The sequence below is a fragment of the Pongo pygmaeus genome, chromosome 11 (assembly GCF_028885625.2).
Source record: "Pongo pygmaeus isolate AG05252 chromosome 11, NHGRI_mPonPyg2-v2.0_pri, whole genome shotgun sequence".
Classification (NCBI taxonomy): domain Eukaryota; kingdom Metazoa; phylum Chordata; class Mammalia; order Primates; family Hominidae; genus Pongo; species Pongo pygmaeus.
In genome coordinates this window covers 14,486,132-14,507,586 of record NC_072384.2, presented here as the reverse complement: position 1 = coordinate 14,507,586, position 21,455 = coordinate 14,486,132, and the positions used below count along the sequence as shown (strand labels likewise).

At 41.0% G+C, this 21,455-nt stretch overlaps 1 protein-coding gene across 3 annotated transcripts in view; it reads left to right on the top strand.

Annotated features, from left to right (window-relative positions):
- Positions 1 to 21,455, top strand: part of ARHGEF4 (Rho guanine nucleotide exchange factor 4) — a 200,656-nt gene that overhangs the window by 96,972 nt on the left and 82,229 nt on the right. For all 3 annotated transcript variants that reach the window (XM_054478343.2, XM_054478342.2, XM_063647305.1), the window contains exon 4: positions 8,247 to 8,373. In XM_054478343.2, the coding sequence (XP_054334318.1) occupies positions 8,247 to 8,373 (127 nt within the window). The remainder of the gene's footprint in view (positions 1 to 8,246; positions 8,374 to 21,455) is intronic.

Genomic DNA, 21,455 nt, shown 5'->3' with positions numbered 1-21,455 from the left:
CTCGGCCTCCCAAAGTGCTAGGATTACAGGCATGAGCCACTGCGCCCAGCCTTTGTATCATAATTTTTTGTTGAAAACTGGGCATCTTGAATATTATAATGTGGCAACAAAGTGGCTGCATGTATGTTGCTGACAGTATTCCATGGCCTGGATGTACAACAACTTATTTAATCATTCACCTATTGGAAGACATCTAGATTGTTTCCAGGTTTGGGCTATTATAAATAATATGTTTAATAACATATGTTTTCATTTCTCTAGGGTAAATGCCCAAGAGTACAATTGTTGGGTCATGTGACAGTTGTCTGTTTAGTTTTATAAGAATCTTCCACATTATTTTCGAGAGGGCTGTACCATTTTACATTCCCACCAGTAATGTTTGCATGATCCAGTTTCTCAGCATTCTTATCAGCATTTGATTTTTTGCTATTTTAAATTTTTACCATAATACTAATAGTGGTGTAGTGATAACTCATTTTGGAAATGGTTGGGTTCTAAGGCACAATAATGTAGAAAATATTTTCGTGTGTATATTTGCCATTGGTACAACAGTTTAGGTGAAATGTCTTTTCTATTCTTTTATCCATTTTCTAACTGGATAGCCATTTCCTTTTTTCCCCTCAAACAATTGAGAGGTAAGGCAAGGCATTTTTTTAATGTTGATCTTTGAGAGACAGAGTGTATATGTGTCTGTGTATTATATATATTCATATTCCAGATATTAGTCCTTTGTTGAATTTGTGGTTTACAAACATTATCACCTAGTCTGTAGCTTGTTTTTTCATCTTCTTACCAGGGTCTTCACAGAACAAATTTTAAAATGTTGAAGTCTACTTAATCAATTTTTTCCATTTATGAATGTGCTTTTGGCATCATGTCTAAAAACTCTTCAGTGACCCCTAAGTCTCAAAGATTTTCTTGTTTTTTTCTGAAGTTTCATCATTGTGCTTTTCACATTTAAGTTTGTGATTGATTTCCAGTTACATTTTTTGACTTTCATTTTAGGTTCAGGGGTACATGTGCAAGTTTGTTATATAGGTAAATTGCGTGTTGCAAGGGTTTGGTGTACAGATTATTTTGTCACCAAGGTAATAAGTATAGTACCGGATGGGTAGTTTTTCAGTCCTCACCCTCCTCCTGCTCTCCACCCTCAAGTAGGCCCCAGAATCTGTTGTTGTCTTCTTCGTGTCCATATGTACTCAGTGTTTAGCTCCCACTTATGAGTGAGAACATGTGGTATTTGGTTGTCTGTTCCTGTGTCAGTTTCCCTAGGATAATGGCCTCCAGTTGCAACCATGTTGCTGCAAAAGGAAATGATCTCATTCTTTCTTATGGCTGCATAAGTTGTGGGATTTAGGTGAAGTTTCTTTTCTTCTTTTTTTTTTTCTTTTTTGCCTGTGGATACTGTTGGACCACTTGTTGAAAAGAGTTATTATTCCTCATTGAATTACTTTTGCACCTTTGCCAGAAATCAGTTGGATATACTTATGCCTGTTTCTAGGCTCTCTGTTTGGTACTGTTGATCCGTGTGTCTATGCTTCCACCAGTGCCACACTGTCTTGATCTTCATAGCTGTGTATTGAGCCTTCATGTTGATTAGATGGAGTCCTTCCACTATATTTCTTTTTTCAACATTGTTTTACGCGTTCCATGGCTAGTTCCTTCCAATAATAAATATGAAAATAAGTTTGTCTTGTCTACAAATGCTTTGCTGAGAATCTGATGAGACTGCAGAAAATCTATAAATTAATTTATGGAAAACTGTCATCTTCATTATGTTTTGTCTCCCAACACAAGAATACAGGTATATCTTTTCATTTATTTAGGTTTTCTTTAACTTCTTTTGTCAGAATTTTGTAATTTTCTGCATACAGATCCTCTGCATTTTTAAAATGTATACTTTTGTATTTAATTTTCCTAGGAACTATTACAAATATTGTGTTTTAAATTTCATTTTCCACAAGTTGATTTTTAGTATATGGAAATGTGATTGATTTTTATGTGTTGATATTGTATCCTGTGACTCTGCTGAATTCATTTGTTAGTTCAAAGGTAGCTGTTTTTTATAGATTACTGGAAACTATCTATGTAAGCAACCATATCACCTTAAAATGGGGGGCAGGGGGTATTTCTTCCTTTCTAGTGTGTATTCTTTTTATTTCTTTTCTTCCAGCCTCTGCCTACTGCCCAATTCCAAAGTCACTTCCAAATTTGTAGGTGTTTGTTATAGCTGTATCCCACTTCCAGGTACTAAGATTTGTATAGTAATTATACAACAATACAGGTGCTACAGTGATATCAACAAAATACTGTTAACAGACAGGAGGAGGTGGGTAATTCTGTGTAGATGGAACATAAGGAAAGATTTTGCATAAAAGGAGACACTTCCCTAAGAATGGATAAAGTTTCAGCAGGGAAGCGTAGTTCAAATAGAGGGGATAGCAACATCACTGCAACCTCTGCCTCCCAGGTTCACGCCATTGTCCTGCCTCAGCCTCTTGAATAGCTGGGACTACAGGTGCCTGCCACCATGCCCGACTAATTTTTTGTATTTTTAGTAGAGACGTGATTTCACCATGTTAGCCAGGATGGTCTCGATCTCCTGACCTCGGATGGTAGTATGAAAATTCATGGAGTATCAGGAAGTAGTGAGCAGCTGCCTGGTGGTACAGAGATGGATGGCAAGAGTTGTTACAGTAGTCAGAAAACAGTATTTGAAGAACTCTGGGCTCCATGCCAATAGATCTTGACTTTATTCTATAAGCAGCAGGCAGCCTTTTATGATTTTTAACATAAAAATGGCATGATAAATTTGCTGTAGAACAAGAAGGGAAGACTTAGAAAATGTTTAAGTAACCCATATGAGAAATGACCTGAGAAAACGTTTTGTCAAAAGGATATTCAGTTGGCCCTTAAACCATGCAGGGGTTAGGGGTACCAACCACCCACACAACCGAAAATCCATTTATAATTTTTTTTTTTTTTTGAGATGGAGCCTTGCTCTGTTCCCCAGGCTGGAGTGCAGTGGCGTGATCTCGGCTCACTACAACCTCTGCCTCCTGGGTTCAAGCAATTCTTCTGCCTCAGCCTCCCGAGTAGCTAGGATTACGGGTGCATGCTACCACGCCTGGCTAATTTTTGTATTTTTAGTAGAGACAGGATTTTACCATATTCACCAGGCTGGTCTCAAACTCCTGAGCTCAGGTGATCCGCCCGCCTCGGCCTCCAAAAGTTCTAGGATTACAGGTGTGAGCCACCATACTCAGTTCCATGTACAATTTTTGTCTCCTGAAAAATTTAACTATTAATAGCCTACTGTTGACCAGAAGCCTTGTTGATAATATAAACAGTCTAACACTTATTTTGTATGTTGTAAGATATTATAAGTAGTATATATAGTATTGTTGCAATAAAGTAAGCTAGAGAAAGAAAATGTTAAGAAAATCAGAAGGAAGAGAAAATATATTTACTATTTACTCACTGGAAGTGGGTTGTCACAAAGGTCTTCATCCTCATCATCTTCACATTCCATAGGCTAAGGAGGAGGAAGGAGAGGAGCAGTTGGTCTTGTCTCAGAAGTGGCAGAGGTGGAAGAAAATCCAGGTATAAGTAAACCCATACAGTTCAAACCCATGTTGTTCAAGAGTCAACTGTAGTCACAAGCTTAAATGACTATTTAAAAAAATAAAATGTGATGTGGCCTGCATGAATACATGTACAGGGTCCAGTTTCCCTTTAACCAGGATTAAAGTAGATTTTGAGAGAATTCCAAGCCTAAGATTCTTTGATTGTAAAAGGTTTGGAGGCCTAGAGATAATTTCTGATAATTTAATAGAAAATAGAGATTATATACTAGTTGAGTATATTTGACTAGTTGAGTCAAATATGGTTTGGTAGTTTTTTTTTTTTTTTCTTTTTTTTTTTTGAGACGGAGTCTTGCTTTGTCACCCAGGCTGGAGTGCAGTGGCATGATATCGGCTCATTGCAACCTCCGCCTCCCGGGTTCATGCCATTCTCCTGCCTCAGCCTCCTGAGTAGCTGGGACTACAGGAGCCTGCCACCACGCCTGGCTAATTTTTTGTATTTTTAGTAGAGACAGGGTTTCACTGTGTTAGCCAGGATGGTCTCAATCTCCTGATCTCGTGATCCACCCGCCTCGGCCTCCCAAAGTGCTGGGATCACAGGCATGAGCCTCCGCACCTGGCTGGTTTGGTAGTTTCTACTAGTTTCAACAACTCAGATATACATAAACCATATTTTTGTGTAAACACAAAAAGATAAACTGCAGGTATAATTCCGAAAAAAGTATGAAAAGAAGCAAGTAATAATATGGTGTAACATGCAAGAGTTAGAACAGCAGGAATAATAGCACATATGTTGAGTGAATCAGAGCACTAGGTCACTGTTTTCAAAGCAGTCACTGGAACTACGGTGGAGTTTTTATTTTGGAAGTGTGTTAATTTCTAAATAGATTAGGATTTTGTTTTTAAGAAAAATAATAGAATTACCTTTCTATTACTGATTTATAGTTTAATTCCATTGTGATAGAGAAACATACTTTGTATGATTTCATACTTTCAGACCTTTTTTTTATTTCATTATTATGATTGTCACCAAGGATATAGCCTCTCTTGGTGAATGTTCCATGTGCACTTGAAAATAATGGGTATTCTGCTATTGTTGGATGGCTATTCTACAAATGTCAATTAGTTCCAATTGGTTGATGGTGTTGCTCACTTTGTCTATTACCTTGTTTTTGTTTATTACCTTGTTTTTGTCTATTCTATTGATTACTGTGATAAAAGTGCTGAAGTTGCCAGTCAGAAATGAATCATTGCAAATTTTCTAGTTTTCCTTTAAATTAAATTTTTGCTTCATATATTTTGAATGTCTGTGGTTAGATGCATGGACATCTAGGATTATATGTCTTCTTGGTGAATTCACTCTTATGATGTTATGTTCTTCTGTGTCCCTGGTAATTTTCCTTGCTCTGAAATTGGTTTTGTCTGATATTAATATAGCCATTCACATTTGCTTTTTGATTAGTACTTGTGTGGCATCGTTTTTCACCCTTTTACTTTCTACCTGCCTTTATCATTATTTTGAAAGTAGGTTTCTTGTAGATAGCATATTGTTAGATGTTCTTTCCTTAATTGTTTTAATATTTGTTTTTCTGATTATGTGCTTTGAGTATTCAAACTTAATGTATTTATTGATGTGTTTGGATTTAGGTTTACCATGTTATCATTCATTTTCTGTTCTCTGATTTTCATTGCTCTGTTTCCTTTTGGATTATTTAGGTATTTTTTAGTTCTCCATTTTAACTTAGTCATTGAGCTTTTAAATATATTTCTTTGTATAGTTTTTTTTAGTAACTCTAGGAATTAATATACATTCTTAACATTTCCGTCTAGTTAGAATTAGTATTTTCCCACTTCGAGTGGAAGGAATGTGGACATCTTCCATCCCATAAGTTCCTTTAACCTCCTCCTTTATGTTGTTGTTGTCATGTATATTAAATCTGCATACACTGAAAATTGCATTAGATAATATTATAATTTTGTGTTTAACTCGAATGTTTTTTAAAACTTAAGAGGAGAAAAATGGCGTGTTATATTTACCCAGCTATTTATTATTTCTGTTGCTCTTCCTTCATTTCTGAAGTTCAAAGTTTCCCTCTGGTATCATTTTCCTTTTGTATAAAGATCTTCCTTTAACATTTCTTTAGAACAGGTATACTGGCTATGACTTCTTTTAATTTTTCTCCATGTGATAATGTTCTTATTTTGCCTTCATTCCTGAATATACTTTTGCTGGATATAAATTTTTAGGTTGACAGTGATTTAGCACTTTACAAATATTATTCCACCTCTTTCTGGCGTCCATGAAAAATCTGTAGTCATGCAAATGAATGTTCCCCTATGTATGATCTATTGTGATTTCTAGCTGCTTTAAGAATTTTTCATTGTCTCTAATTTTCAGCAGTTTATGATGTCTCTGGGCATTGATTTCCTTGGATTTTTCAGCTTGCAGTTTGCTGGGCTCTTGTGTCTGTAAGTCAATGTTTTGAATCATATTTGGGATGTTTTCAGAAATTATTCTTGATATTGCTCTGCACTCCACTCTCTTCTCCTTCTGGAACTCTGAAGACAGAGTGTTAGACCTTTGTTGTTGTCACACAGGTCCCTGAAGTTCTATTGGGATTTTTTCCCCCCAACCTTTTCTCTCTGTTCTTCAATTGGATAATTTCTGTTGACCTATTTACATGCTTATGATCCTTTCCTTTTTCATCTCATTTTATAATTGTACTCTGCCACTGGATTTTATTTTAGTTATATTTTTCATTACTAACATATCCATTTTATTTTTTATCTATCTGCTATTATTTTTCATTTATGTCAAAAGTGTTCACCCTTACTTCTTAAAGCATGGTGATATAAGAGCTGCTTTAAAGTCTTTTTCTGATAATTCCAACAACTGTGTCATCTTGGTGTTGTCACTGTTGACTATCTTTTCCCTTAAAAGTTATTGAGATTTCATAGTTGTTTGTGTGTCAGGTAATTTTCTGTTGTATTCTGGGCATCTTAAATGTTATGTTATGAGACTCTGGGCCTTGTTTAGTTCCTATGGAGAATAATGATTATTAAATTTTTTAAGCAGTTGACCCAGTTAAGTTCAGGCTGCAAGTTCTTACTGGCCTTCAGGGGCTGTTTCTTATGTCAGTTCAGGTTTTAAGATGTTTGCAGTGCCATTTGGATAATGTGGATCACCCAATGGCCCCTGTGGGACCTGAAATATGTTCTACCCCATGGTTCAGTTCTCAAAGACTCTTATATGCTGTTCAGGGTCTCATCCACTCATACAGCTTGTGGGTAAGTCCGGGAGCTCATACACAACATTATGGGATCTTCTGCTTGAGACCCTTCCTCTTGGCATTCTCCCAGGCACCTGCTGGTGTCTAGGAGCCCTCCTTTCCTAGTTTTCTTGATGGAAAGCTGGGGCTTTCATTTTCCCTCTCTGCCATACACTTCCTGCAACTGTGTCTGCCTCTGAAACCAAGTGGCAGGGAGACAGAGATAGAAAAAAGAAACAGGGATTCTCTCCCATCCCCTTGGGACCACAGTTCCTCTGGTCAGAGAGGATTCCTGTCCCTCAGAATTTTAGATGTCTGCATGACCACCACTGCCATTACCATAATGAGATTGCCTAGGGGAACAGGGTGGGAGAAATCATCACTCAAATACACATCCCTCATTCCCTCACACCCTTAAGGACGCTTTTCCCTCTCTTCAGATCTGAGAGGGCTTCTTTTGGAGTCCTTTATGTCCATGCCCAGTTTCAAGCTGGTATTGAGGTCAGACCAGGGCAACCACAGGAACAACAAAACAGGAAACTCACCACAGGATCAGTGTTACTTCGAATTCTGGTTTCCTTCCCCAGTCTACCTGCTACTGTTTCCCTCTAGAGTCCTTAGATGGCTGATCTATACACTCTCCCCAGGGTTTTTAGTTGTGTTCAAATGGATGGGATGAAGTGTGAAACTCCATCTTTATCATTGTTTGTATATTGATGTTTCTGGAAATCACTAAAAGAATTTTCTAAGCACTGTTTGCTTAATAGTGTGAGGAATTCAAAAGCAAAAAGTAAGGGAACAAGCATTTCTTTGAATACATACCACAATTTTTAAGTTAATACAATAACTTCATAAGGTAGAAAAAAATCAAGAGGGGCCAGGTTTATCTCTGGAGAGTGGGATGATACAGAAAAGGCTCATATCCCTGGTCATCCCAAAGCCACAGCCAACAGTGGTCCTTACTGTCTGAAGGGCAGTGTCTGTTTCATAATTAGGAGATGTCACGGATTTCGTGAGTTGTATTTTAATGAAGCATTCCAAAAAGACTATGCCTTAGCTAAAACTAATAGTCTTGCTTTTGGGGAAATATCAGACTGTGTGGCTCACCGGTTCGAGGAGAGTTGGGAGTCTGAAGATCTTCTCCACAGTCCTGACTTCATCCATGGAATGACAGCCTATCCATGTGGCCAGATAGGTTGCCCACTGAAGACTCCAGGTGAAGTTTTTCTTGTGAGTTTTGATGTGAAAGGCATCCCCTGGAGCTGTGCATATTTTGGTTGCATGCTCTGTTCACAAGGAAAAGTCCTCAGCAATTCAAAAGACTGCAGGGTGGCAATGACAGCGTGTCATTTCTTTTCTTCATTTGCCCTCTGTCCCTTTCCTCCTCTTCCAGTGCTGGAGAAAGACGATCATTGCCTCTCCAGAGTCTTTGAATCTCCCTAGAAGAAGCCATCCACTCTCCCAGAGTGCTCCAACGGGACTGAACCACATGGGCTGGCCAGAGCACACACCAGGCACTGGTGAGTTACACGGCTCTCTCTTTTGCTATGTACTCTGGATCCTGGCATGAAGGACAAGAAGCAAGTGCTATTGGCAGCTGTATCCACTTGCCTGGCAGAAGTAGCTTGAAGGTGAGAGAGATAAACAATTGTCCTCTTCCTTCAGTTAGAGAGGAGTGCCTACTACCCAAAGAAAGGGAATTATTGACCGGGCACAGTGGCTCATGCCTGTAATCCCAGCACTTTGGAAGGCTGAAGCAGGTGGATCACTTGAGGTCAGGAGCTCAAGACCAGCCTGGGCAACATGGTGAAACCCCATCTCTACTAAAAATACAGGCCGGGTGCGGTGGCTCACGCTATAATCCCAGCACTTTGGGAGGCTGAGGTGGGCGGATCATCTGAGGTCGGGAGTTCGAGACCAGCCTGACCAGCATGGAGAAACCCCATCTCTACTAAAAATACAAAATTAGCTGGGTGTGGTGGCGCATGCCTGTAATCTCAGCTACTCGGGAGGCTGAGGCAGGAGAATCGCTTGAACCTGGGAGTCAGAGGTTGTGGTGAGCCGAGATCACGCCATTGCACTCCAGCCTGGGCAACAAGAGCAAAACTCCGTCTCAAAAAAAAAAAAAATTATCTCAGTATGGTGGTGCATGCCTGTAATCTCAGCTACTCAGAGGGATGAGGCAGGAGAATCACTTGAATCTGAGAGGCGGAGGTTGTAGTGAGCTGAGATCGTGCCACTGCATTCTACCCTGGGCGACAGAGTGATACTCCGTCTCAAAAAAAAAATAGAAAAAGGAATTCCTAGAGTCCCCCAGCTTGGCTCCATTAGTTAATTTTGAGCAGAACTACTGACTGTCCCTTCATCTCGTAGTAGGATATATAACTTCAAGGAGACAGAATCATGTAGGGAGCTGTCTCTAATCAGCTGATGGAACTTGGGTGTTTTCCCTTCTGAGGAATAATGGCCTCTTCCTTGAGTTTTATGGCAGCCTGTATGAGTCCCTTTCTCCAAACTATAGCAAATAGCATCACATCACATATCTGTCCATAAAAGGCCTGGCTTTCTGTGTTAGAAGGGAATTGGACGGCAGGTGACAGCCAGGATGGGGCCTCTTTATGTAGAACAACCACCTTCCTCACACCCAACCCAGCAGGGCTGGATACACTAAGTGAGGCTCAAGGCACATCTGTCTTCTGGTGGAAGGACAGATGTGGGGGTCTCAGGTCTTGAGCAGGTGCAGATTGTGTTAGGTGGTGACCTTACAGTCTAAAAGCTCATGGCTGGAGGGAGGGGCCAAATCTGGTGTTGAAGAAAGATAAACAAGGGTAAAGCCCTGAGAGTTAGAAAAACAAAACAGCCACACCTGTCAAATGCGTGCTTTGTCCAGGCTTGGGAGGAGCAGGCTGGCAGTGGAGGCTGTTGGTAGTCAGGTCCTGTCGGTGCCAAAGACCCATAGAAAGCCAGTGTGGTGAGGCAGAGGATGACAGTGCATGGCAGTTGGCCCCGAATGCTGGAGTTTGGCATGTGCCTTGCTAAGGAATCTGCTCTGATGCAGACTCTGAGTTGAGCTCTGAATCTGACTCACCACATTCGAGGTGCTGGTCCTGAGGGAGCTGGCTGCTCATATTAGCTGGTGGATGTGGTGGCTGTCCATCAGCAGATGGATGTATTTAGGCTGCACTGTGAAGTAGTTTTATTCTTTCCCACATACAGTTGTGATCTTAAACTCACAAGCAAAGTTATGAAAAGGTGTTTGACAACTGTTGAAGAAACTTTCCCAATTTCTTGCATGAGCCCTTCATTAAGTTATAGAGTTATTTAGAGTCTTCTGGAAGGGACAGTAACCGGGGAGAGGAATCTTTTTCCAGAGAGAATCCTCAAAGCTGATTTTGGCCTTTCAAGTCAGTACCTCCTTACAATTCAGAGCTTCATAATCATATTTTCCTATTATTTCAGTGTCACTTGAAATAATTGGCAGATGAGTTCATTGCAGAAGAAATTTTAAAACCTTCATGCCACCAGTGACATCCAGCATGTATGCATACCAAGGGCACTGCTCTGGAAGTCAGAGGTCAGGGCTCTAGCCACACTTCATCCTAGGGTGAGAAACTGGGCACATCCCTCCATTTCCCTATATCTCAGGTTCCTTTTTTCTTTTTTACTCAGAAATTCTGCAAGAAAGTAATCAGATTCCTTTTTCTTCAAAAAAGGAGTGATAGCTCCTGTTTTCCTATTTTGTAAGGATAATGGGAGAGACTAGCCTGGCCTATCCTGGAGTTTAGCTTAGGAAAGCTTTCTTTTCTTTTCTTAATTACTTCTTCCACTTCCAACTGATCTGTTCCTGACTTTGTAGAATTTCTACTTTATAGAGATTATATTTCTAGTTTCTATCCCTGGAACCTCTCATCATTCTCATTTGAATTCTCATTCAAATTTGATCCATTTTCTGCCCAGTTCTGGGAGAATTTCTGTTTCATCTTCTGCTTTGTTTTCCTGTTTTGTTTTTTTTTCTCACCTGTGTTCACTGCCTTCACTGGCAGTTTGTGATTCAGTGATCATGTTTTTAATCTGCAACAATCTTTCCAATGTACTTTTGAAGCCATTAAGAACAGGAAATTGGGATTTTTGTAAACTTTTCTCGTTATTTCCAAATTTCAGTTCATTTCCAAATTCATCTGCTCTTCTTTTGAGGTTTTTTTGTTTGTTTGTTTTTTATTTATTTATTTATTTTATTTTATTTTATTTTATTTTATTTATTTTCTTTTTTTGAGACAGAGTCTCACTCTGTCACCCAAGCTGGAGTGCAGTGGTGCGATCTCAGCTCACTGCAAGCTCCACCTCCTGGGTTCACGCCATTCTCCTGCCTCAGTCTCCCGAGTAGCTGGGACTACAGGCGCCGCCACCGCGCCTGGCTAATTTTTTCCATTTTTTAGTAGAGACAGGTTTTCACCGTGTTAGCCAGGATGGTCTCAATCTCCTGACCTCGTGATCTGCCTGTCTCGGCCTCCCAAAGTGCTGGGACTACAGGCGTGAGCCACCATGCCTGGCCTGTTTGTTTTTTGATGGAGTCTCGCTCTGTTGCCCAGGCTGGAGTACAGTGGTGCGATCGATCTTGGCTTACTGCAACCTCCGCTTCCTGGGTTCAAGCAATTCTCCTACCTCAGCCCCCAAGTAGCTGGGGTTACAGGTGCCCACCACCATGCCCAGCTAATTGTTGTATTTTTAGTAGAGACGAGGTTTTGCCATGTTGGCCAGGCTGGTCTCGAACTCCTGACCTCAGGTGATCTATCCACCTTGGTTTCCCAAAGTGCTGGAATTACAGGCATGAGCCACCGCACATGGCCTCTTTTGAGGCTTTTTATTAATAGGTGAAATTTCTTTATTTGCTCTTCTGTGTGGACAGCAATCTTCCCCCAGCAGCGGTGTGTTAAGTAGCACTGGAAGTGACATTCTTTCAGAGATTGTTATGGGTTCCTGTTAACATCCTTCAAACACAGCTGAAGTAGGATGAGGAAGGCAAGGCTTTCTTGTGATGAATGCTGTGAGTCAGCGCCTAAAGGCTTGTGGGGAGCTGTCAGCAGTGTTGGCAGGGAGCCCCTCCCCCTCACTAGAATTTCTTCTCCACGTTTGGAAGGGTGGCCAAGAAAATCAGCCTGATGTGGGAGCAGGCCACCTCTCCCTGGCAAGTCGGTGTCCAAGATAAACCCCCACCACACCCGCCCCTCTCAGTGGAGCCGGCAGGGCCAGGTGCAACTCTGAGAGTCCCTGATGCCTCCAGAGTTCGTGCCTGTGGCTTTGGAAGGGTTGGCAGGGTTTTACCAGGAATACCTGGTAGTATGGTTATTTCACAAGCTGTAGGTCACCTCTTTCTTCATACCACTTTGTTGTATCTTGTGGCTAACACCCTTCATCAGTCTCTAGTACTAGTAGAGGATGCTTTCTATTTTTTAAACAGCTTTGTTGAGCTACAGTCACATACAGTTCGGTGGCAGGATACTCACAGATACGTGCAGTCATCACCAGTCCATTTTAGAACATTGTCAGCACCTCATAACAAGCTCTGTACCTTTAGCTATTACCCCCCACCACCACCCGAAGGAACCACTTATCTACTTCCTGTCTTTATAAATTCCCTACCCTGGATTTGCATATGGATGGAATCATGTAGGAACTGGTCTTGTGACTGGCTTCTTTCACTTATAATAATGTTTTCAAGGTTCATCCACATGTCACATGTACTTCAGTACTTCATTTCTTTCTATGGCCAAATAATATTCCATTGTGTGGATACACCACAGTTTGCTTATTTATTCATCCATTGATGAGCAATTGGATTACTTCTACTGCCTTGCACTTCTGTACTATGGAGATGGCTTCTTTCCTTAAATCTCAGGAACCAACCTCTGCTAGGTTTAGACTTTTCTTTTACAGCTTCCTCACTTCTCTCAGCCGTCATACAATTGAAAAGAGTTAAGGCCTTGCTCTGGATTAGGCCTTGGCTTAAAGGAGTGTTGTGGCTGATTTGATCTTCTGTCTAGACCACCAAAACTTTCTTCCTATTGCAATCAGGCTGTTTCACCTTCTTATTCATGTGCTAACTGGAGTAGCACTTTTCATTTCCTACAAGAACTTCTTCACTTTCAGAACTTGGCTAACTGTTTGGCTTGAGAGGCCTAGCTTCTGGGCCATCTTGGCTTTGACATGCCTTCCTTACTAAGCTGAATCATTTCTAGCTTTTGATTTAAAGTTAGAGATATGTGACTCTTCCTTTCACTTGAAAACTTAAAGGCCATTACGGGGTTATTAATTGGCCTAATTTCCATATTGTGTCTCATGCATAGGGAAGCCCAAGGAGAGGGAGAGAGACAGAGGAATGGATGGTCGGTGGAGCAGTTGGAACACACAACATTTATTGATTAAATTTGCCATCTTCTATGGGCACAGTTCATGGCATGTCTTCACTTCTTGTTTTCCCTATCTCATCTTTTTATTGCTCTATTCCTTCTTTACTGTTTTCTTTTTCACTGAGTGAATATTTTCTAATGTAGTATTTTAATTTTATCAATATTCTTTCACTATATTTTTTGAGGTTTGTTTTTAGTCGTAGCTTTAGCATTTCGTGTATATATATAACTTACCTTGTTTTTAGTCGTAGCTTTAGCATTTCGTGTATATATATAACTTACCAGCATCAACTTCAGATTTATACTAGCTTAATTCCAGTAATATATAGAACTATTACTCCTTTGTAGCTCTATTCCCTTCCCTTTTTTGTGTGGTATGATTGTTATGCAATATTATACTTATCAATGTTATAAAGCCAGCAGTGCATTAGTAAAATGATTACTCTACCATGTGTCACCATTTTCTTAGCCTATTACAGCTTTTCTCTCATCTACCTCCTTTATGCTGTTATTGACATATATTACATTTCTATATTATATGCTCAAGAATACATTATACACATTATTTTATACAATTGCATGTTAAGAGAAGAAAGGAGAAAATAAGAATAGTGTTTTTTATAATTACATCATTACCTTTTCTAGTACTCTTTTTGTATTCATGTGGATTTACATTATCATCTGGGGTCACTTGCTTTCAGTCTAAACAACGCCCTTTAGTATTTCTTATAATTAGGTCTACTAGCAACAAATTTTCTCAGTTTTGTTTATCTGGGAAAATCCTTATTTAGTCTTCATTTTTGAAAGGTTAGCTTTCTGCATAAAGGATTCTTAGTTGCCAAGATTTCTTTAAAAAAAAAAATCCTTTTAGCAGGACTTCGACAGAATTCAACAGCCCTTCATGCTAAAAACTCTCAATAAACTAGGTATTGACGGAACGTATCTCAAAATAATAAGAGTTATTTATGACAAACCCACAGCCAATATCATACTGAATGGGCAAAAACTGGAAGCATTCCCTTTGACAACCGGCACAAGATAGGGATGCCCTCTCTCACCACTCCTATTCAACATAGTGTTGGAAGTTCTGGCCAGGGCAATCAGGCAAGAGAAAGCAATAAAGGATATTCAGTTAGGAAAAGAGGAAGTCAAATTGTCCCTGTTTGCAAATGACATGATTGTATATCTAGAAAACCCCATCGTCTCAGCCCAAAATCTCCTTAAGCTGATAAGCAACTTCAGCAAAGTCTCAGGATACAAAATCAATGTGCAGAAATCACAAGCATTCCTATACACCAATAACAGACAAACAGCCAAATCATGAGTGAACTCCCATTCACAATTGTTACAAAGAGAATAAAATACCTAGGAATCCAACTTACAAGGGATGTGAAGGACCTCTTCAAGAAGAACTACAAACCACTGCTCAATGAAATAAAAGAGGACACAAAACAAATGGAAGAACATTCCATGCTCATGGATAGGAAGAATCAATATCATGAAAATGGCCATACTGCCCAAGGTAATTTATAGATTCAATGCCATCCCCATCAAGCTACCAATGACTTTCTTCACAGAATTGGAAAAAATTACTTTAAAGTTCATATGGAACCAAAAAAAAGCCCACCATTGCCAAGACAATCCTAAGCAAAAAGAACAAAACTGGAGGCATCATGTTACCTGACCTCAAAGTATACTACAAGTCTACAGTAACTAAAACAGCATGGTACTGGTACCAAAACAGAGATATAAACCAATGGAACAGAACAGAGGCCTCAGAAATAACACCACACATCTACAACCATCTGATCTTTGACAAACCTGACAAAAACAAGAAATGGGGAAAGGATTCCCTATTTAATAAATGGTGTTGGGAAAACTGGCTAGCCATATGTAGAAAGCTGACACTGGATCCCTTCCTTACACCTTATACAATAATTAATTCAAGGTGGACTAAAACTTAAATGTTAGACCTAAAATCATAAAAGCCCTAGAAGAAAACCTAAGCAATACCATTCAGGACATAAGCATGGGCAAGGACTTCATGACTAAAACACCAAAAGTAATGGCAACAAAAGCCAAAATAGACAAATGGGATCTAATTAAACTAAAGAGCTTCTGCACAGCAAAAGAAACTACCATTAGAGTGAACAGGCAGCCTACAGAATGGGAGAAAATTTTTGCAATCTACTCATCTGACAAAGGGCTAATATCCAGAATCTGCAAAGAACTTAAACAAATTTACAAGAAAAAAAACAACCCCATCAAAAAGTGGGCAAAGGATATGAACAGACACTTCTCAAAAGAAGACATTTATGCAGCCAACAGACACATGAAAAAATGTTCATCATCACTGGTCATCAGAGAAATGCAAATCAAAACCACAATGAGATACCATCTCACACCAGTTAGAATGGCGATCATTAAAAAGTCAGGAAACAACAGGTGTTGGAAAGGACGTGGAGAAATAGGAATGCTCTTACACTGTTGGTGGGAGTGTAAACTAGTTCAACCATTGTGGAAGATAGTGTGACGATTCCTCAAGGATCTAGAACTAGAAATACCATTTGACCCAGCCATCCCATTACTGGATATGTACCCAAAGGATTATAAATCATGCTGCTATAAAGACACATGTACATGTATGTTTATTGCAGTACTATTCACAATAGCAAAGACTTGGAACCGACCCAAATGTCTGTCAATAATAGACTGGATTAAGAAAATGTGGCACATATACACCATGGAATACTATGGAGCCATAAAAAAGGATGAGATCCTGTACTTTGCAGGGTCATGGATGAAGCTGGAAACCATCATTCTGAGCAAACTATCAAAAGAACAGAAAACCAAACACTGCATGTTCTCACTCATAGGTGGGAACTGAACAATGAGAACACTTGGACACAGGGTGGGGAACATCACACAGGGAGGCCTGCCATGGGGTGGCAGGGGGAGGGATAGCATTAGGAGAAATACCTAATGTAAATGATGAGTTAATGGGTGCAGCACACCAACGTGGCACATGTATACATATGTAACAAACCTGCACGTTGTGCACATGTACCTTAGAACTTAAAGTATAATTAAAAAAATAATAACAAATATTTAAAAATCCTTTTAGCACATTTAACACACTATCCCGCTGTCTTCTGGCTTCTGGAGTTTCTGCTAAGAAATCAACTGTTAATCATATCGAAGAAGGCTTGATGAGTTATATGTTGTTTGCTGCTATTGTGGCTTTTAGAATATTCCCCCTTGTCTTTTACTTTCACCATTTTTACTATGATGTGTCTGTTTGTGGATCTCTGGAATTATTTTACTTGGAAATAACTGAGTTTCCTGGGTGTGTAGGTTATTGTTTTTCAATAAATTTGGAAAGTTTTCTGCCATTATTTCTTTGAATATTTTCCCCTTCCCCTTTCTCTCTCTCTGATATTCCCATTACACATATGTTGGTGCACTTAATAGTGTCCTACACTTCTCTGAGGCTTTGTTCATTTTTTTTCATGGTTTTCCCTCTGTTCTTTGGCTTATGTAATTTCTATTGATCTATCTTCAAGTCTGCTAATTATTTCTTCCTTCTGTTCAAACCTGCTGTTGAGCCGTTCTCGTGAACTTTTTATTTCAGTTACTGTACTTTTCAACTCCAGAATTTCCTTTTTTAAAAAATTTGAATGCGTTCACTGATATTCTCTGTTTGATGAGACACTGTCACCATGTCTTTTGTCTTTTAATCATGTTTCCTTTAGTTCTGTGAACATATTTATAATTACTACTTTGGACTTGATAAATCTGATATGTAGTCATTCTCACAGGCAGTTTCTATTGCCTGCTTTTTTCCCCATTGTATGGGTCAAACTTCCCTGTTCCTTTGCATATGTCATAATTTTTGGTTGGAAACTGGACATTTTAGATAATATTATAGCCACTCTGAGAACCACTCCCCCACTAGGTTTGCTATTGTTATTTGCTTATTTATTAACTACATGAACTGTTTTATTTTAGTGAAGTCTATTTCCCTTCCCGTGGGGTTAAGCTTCTGATGTTGCTCCTAAAGGAGATACAGAGCTGGGTATGCCCACAGTCACCCATGGATGGCAGTGGCTTTACTAGGGCTCTCTTCTATATTTCTCTGACCACACCACACTGTTAAGCTCCACTCATTGGTTGCTGATTGCTGTTATTTTCAGTATTGTCCTGCGGCATAAATTGCTTTACAAGCTATCAAATGCTGGCACACCTCAGAAAGGATCACTTTCTGAGGTCAGTGTTTGATATTTCTTCTGATCCTAGAAGGGCTCCTCCCAGCTACCTTATTCTCTGTTCTCTCATGCAAACTAGTGGGGTTACAGTCCAGGCTATATCTCCATTAGAGCCACAGATTTCCTCTTAATTCCCTTCACTGCAACCTCCACTGTCCTTGAAAGCACCTTTAGGTTTCAGCTTCTCCATGCTCTGTTACAAACTGAGCCCAGTTCCTTTAGGAAGAGATCAGGAGCTATCTGTTTTACAACCTGCTTGCCCCAGGCAAAATCTCTGGGCCAGAGCTCTGGGGTGGGGACAGTGGCAAGCTCTGTGGAGCCCTTGGGGAGGGAGAGCAGTAGCCTAAGGTCCTCTCAGCTTGCCTCTCCTGGCATGGAACCACCACCTTAGAAGCAGGGGGAAAGGCTCTCCAAGCCTCAGTATTCTCAGCTTGCCAAAGAAGGAAGTCACCCCGGCTCACCACCCTCACCAGTAACAGGTGGCTTCCTGACTGAGCCTCAGCAACAGATGGCTGGGGGCAGGATGAGAAATACCACTGTCCTCCTCTTCCAGGGAAAAAAGATCCCTGGCTGAGAGGTGTGGGGAGAAGGAGCCCTGTGTTGTTGGCTGTAGTCTGGAGTGGAGTCTCTGCCTCACTGAGCTGTAAAGGGGGAGAGGGGAATGATCTTGGTTAAAACCCTACAGATTCTCACCTTTCTTACTGAATTGTCATTGATTTTCTTGAATGGATGTTTCTTTTTTTTTGAGATGGAGTCTTTTTTTTTTTGCTGGGGAGGCAGGGGGAGGCAATGGAGTCTTGCTCTGTTGCCCAGGCTGCAGTGTAGTGGCACAATCTCAGCTCACTGCAACCTCCGCCCCACCCTGGTCCGAGCGATTCTCCCACCTCAACCTCCCAAGTAGCTGGGATTACAGGTGTGCGCCACCATGCCTGGCTAATTTTTGTACTTTTAATAGAGACGGGGTTTCACCATGTTGGCCAGGCTGGTCTTGAATTCCTGACCTCAAGTGATCTGCCCAACTCGGCCTCCCAAAGTGCTGGGATTACAGGCATGAGCCACCATGCCTGGCCTAGATACATTTCTTAAACTTCCTTCTTTTATCCCCAGCAGCTAGCATGATGTTCTGCACATAGAAGGTTTACAGTGTCATTTGCCAAGGACATTGATGGTATTCCAACACAAAGTGTCTGGGGAATCCTCTGAATGGGGAGAAAGGGAATTAACGGTTGCACAGTGGTTCAAAGCATGAGTGGCGAGCACTGGAACCAATTCCACCACTTCCCGGGCGTATAATCTTGGATTATTCTGCGCCTCAGTTAATTTCAGTGGTAAAATGGGGCTAAAATAGTAGCTATCAGATAAAGTTGTAGATATTAAATAGTATATGCAAAGTACCTCACATCTGGTATATGCTTAAAAAATACCAGCTAATATTTCAGACATTGCTAGGTATGACTGCATATCTACACATCATTCACTTAATCCTCACAATAATCCTACAAAGTTAGTTGTCAGTATTCCTATTTGTGGATGAGGAGAGAACGACACAGGAAGATTAAGTAATTTGCCCAAGGTCACAACTAGTAAGAGACAGAACTGAACCCAGGATTGAACCCACATCACTCTGGCCGTCGACTTCTTTCCATCCAGCACTGTTGTGGAAACTGAAGTGCAGGGTTAATTAGGAGAGACAGAGCAGAAGCCTGTCTCTAGACTTAGACAAGCTTTGATCCCATTCTGTTTCTGTTTTTATGTGTACAGTGGAATTTCATTGACCACCTTCACATCATCAAGCCAGTTTTAAAAAAACACTGAACCTTCTATGCTGGCCTTCCTGATAAAGACACTGCATTATTAATTCATACATACATACTCACACGTTGCATACATATACACACAATACATATACACACAATATATATACAGTCATGTGCCATATAATGGCATTTTGGTCAATTACAGATTGCATATACAATGGTGGTCCCCTAAGATTATAATGGAGCTAAAAAAAGTCATCAGGTGATGAATGAATGTGAAGGCCTAGGACATTACTGTACACTATGTAGACTTTATAAACATTACAGAACAAATTCCAATCCTGCAAGCTGTATTCATGTTACGTCCCTTATACAAGTGTACCATTACGATGTTAATATTTTATACTATATTTTTACTGTGCCTTTCCTATGTTTTGATTTGTTTAGATACAAGGATACTTACCATTGTGTTATCACCCTACAGTATTCAGTACAGTAACATGCTGTACAGGTTTGCAGCCTAGGAACAGTAGGCTCTACCATATAGCCTAGGTGTGCAGTAGGCTGTACATTTAGGTTTGTATAAGTTATGCTCTATGATGTTCACACAAGAAAATCACCTAACAACACATTTTTCAGGACATATCCTTGTTCAGCAACTCATGACTGTATATGAGCAATATACGTAAATGTACCTAAATGATTATTTATGATTATAAACCTACCATATGATGGTAAAGGGATCACCCATCTCTTTTAATAGTAAGTGCAGCTAAGTCTCCCTGCACCAGTCTCTGTCCCCAGAGATCCCCAGCACCTTTGATGGTAAGTGTTAATTTCAGCTGTCCTCACCCCCAGGGTCTTAGGAAACATGGATCCCCTTTTCACACTGGAGCTCAAATGGGGACACTCCACCCTTACTCACAAGACAGCTAGGAGCAGGAGACCTGATTCAAAATTACTGAGGTCTCCGGAAGATTAAAAAGGGAAATGGACTCGGTAAAAGCATGGGGCTCGGCTGTCTGGCTGACGCAGTGGCTCACACAGGCTCCTTCTGCTCAGGCCACAGCCATCTTTATGCACTGGCATGACACCCTCCACTTAGCAGCACACCTCAGGCCCCTGAAAGTCCCGACCCCAGACGGCGAGAATCCTCCCTCTCCTTCCCAGCTGACCGCTGGGTCCAGCCCCCTCATTCCTCCACGGGCTGCTTGCCCAGCATGGAGCCTGCAGCAGGTGCACGGTACTCCCTGCACACAGTGATGGGTAAGGCCTCTTTGCCCTCATGGCACACCTGGTCTGCAGGGAGCAGACGGGAGAAGCAGCAAGCCACTGACAGATGGAATAAGTGCTGAGAAGGAATCAGTGAAGCCTCACTGAGGAGGGACATTCACTGAGATCTGAAGACCAAGAAGGAGCCAAGCCATGAAAAACCAAGAGAAGAGCATCCCAGGTGAAAGGGACAGTAAGTACCAGGGCCTGAGGTGAGAAGGAGCAGCAGCAAGGTGGCGGCTGTGGCAGAAGTGCAGGGAGCATGGGACAGAGAGGGACAGGAGGAGGAAGAGAAATCAGGCAGAACATGCAGCATCCCCCAGGTCTTATGAAGTGTGAAGGGAAGCCTCTGAAGATACTGATGCAGGAAAGGAGCAAGATGTGATTTATGTGTATTTTAGAGCTCCCTTGGGCTGCTCAGTGGGTGACACTGACGCTGTCGCCAAGCACGGTATGGCAGTGGTAGCAATGGAGTAAGAGAGAAATGGACAACTTGGACATTTATTTTGAAGGTAGACCCCAAAAGACTTGCTGATGGCTTGGGGGGAGTAGTGGACTCTGGCAGGGGGCATCCCTTCCCCAGCACTTCTCCCCACCCACCAGGGCTAAGCTTGCAGCCTTCAAAGGACAGCTGTAGGACACAGATGGTGACCCCATGCAGAAGAGCCTGCATGAGGGATGAGGAGTGGGAGAACTGCTCTTCCCAAGGACAAGAAAGAATGGAAGCAGGCCGGGCGCGGTGGCTCAGGTCTGTAATCCCAGCACTTTGGGAGGCCGAGGCGGGCGGATCACGAGGTCAGGAGATCAAGACCATCCTGGCCAACATGGTAAAACCCTGTCTCTACTAAAAATACAAAAATTAGATGGGCATGGTGGCGCATGCCTGTAATCCCAGCTACAT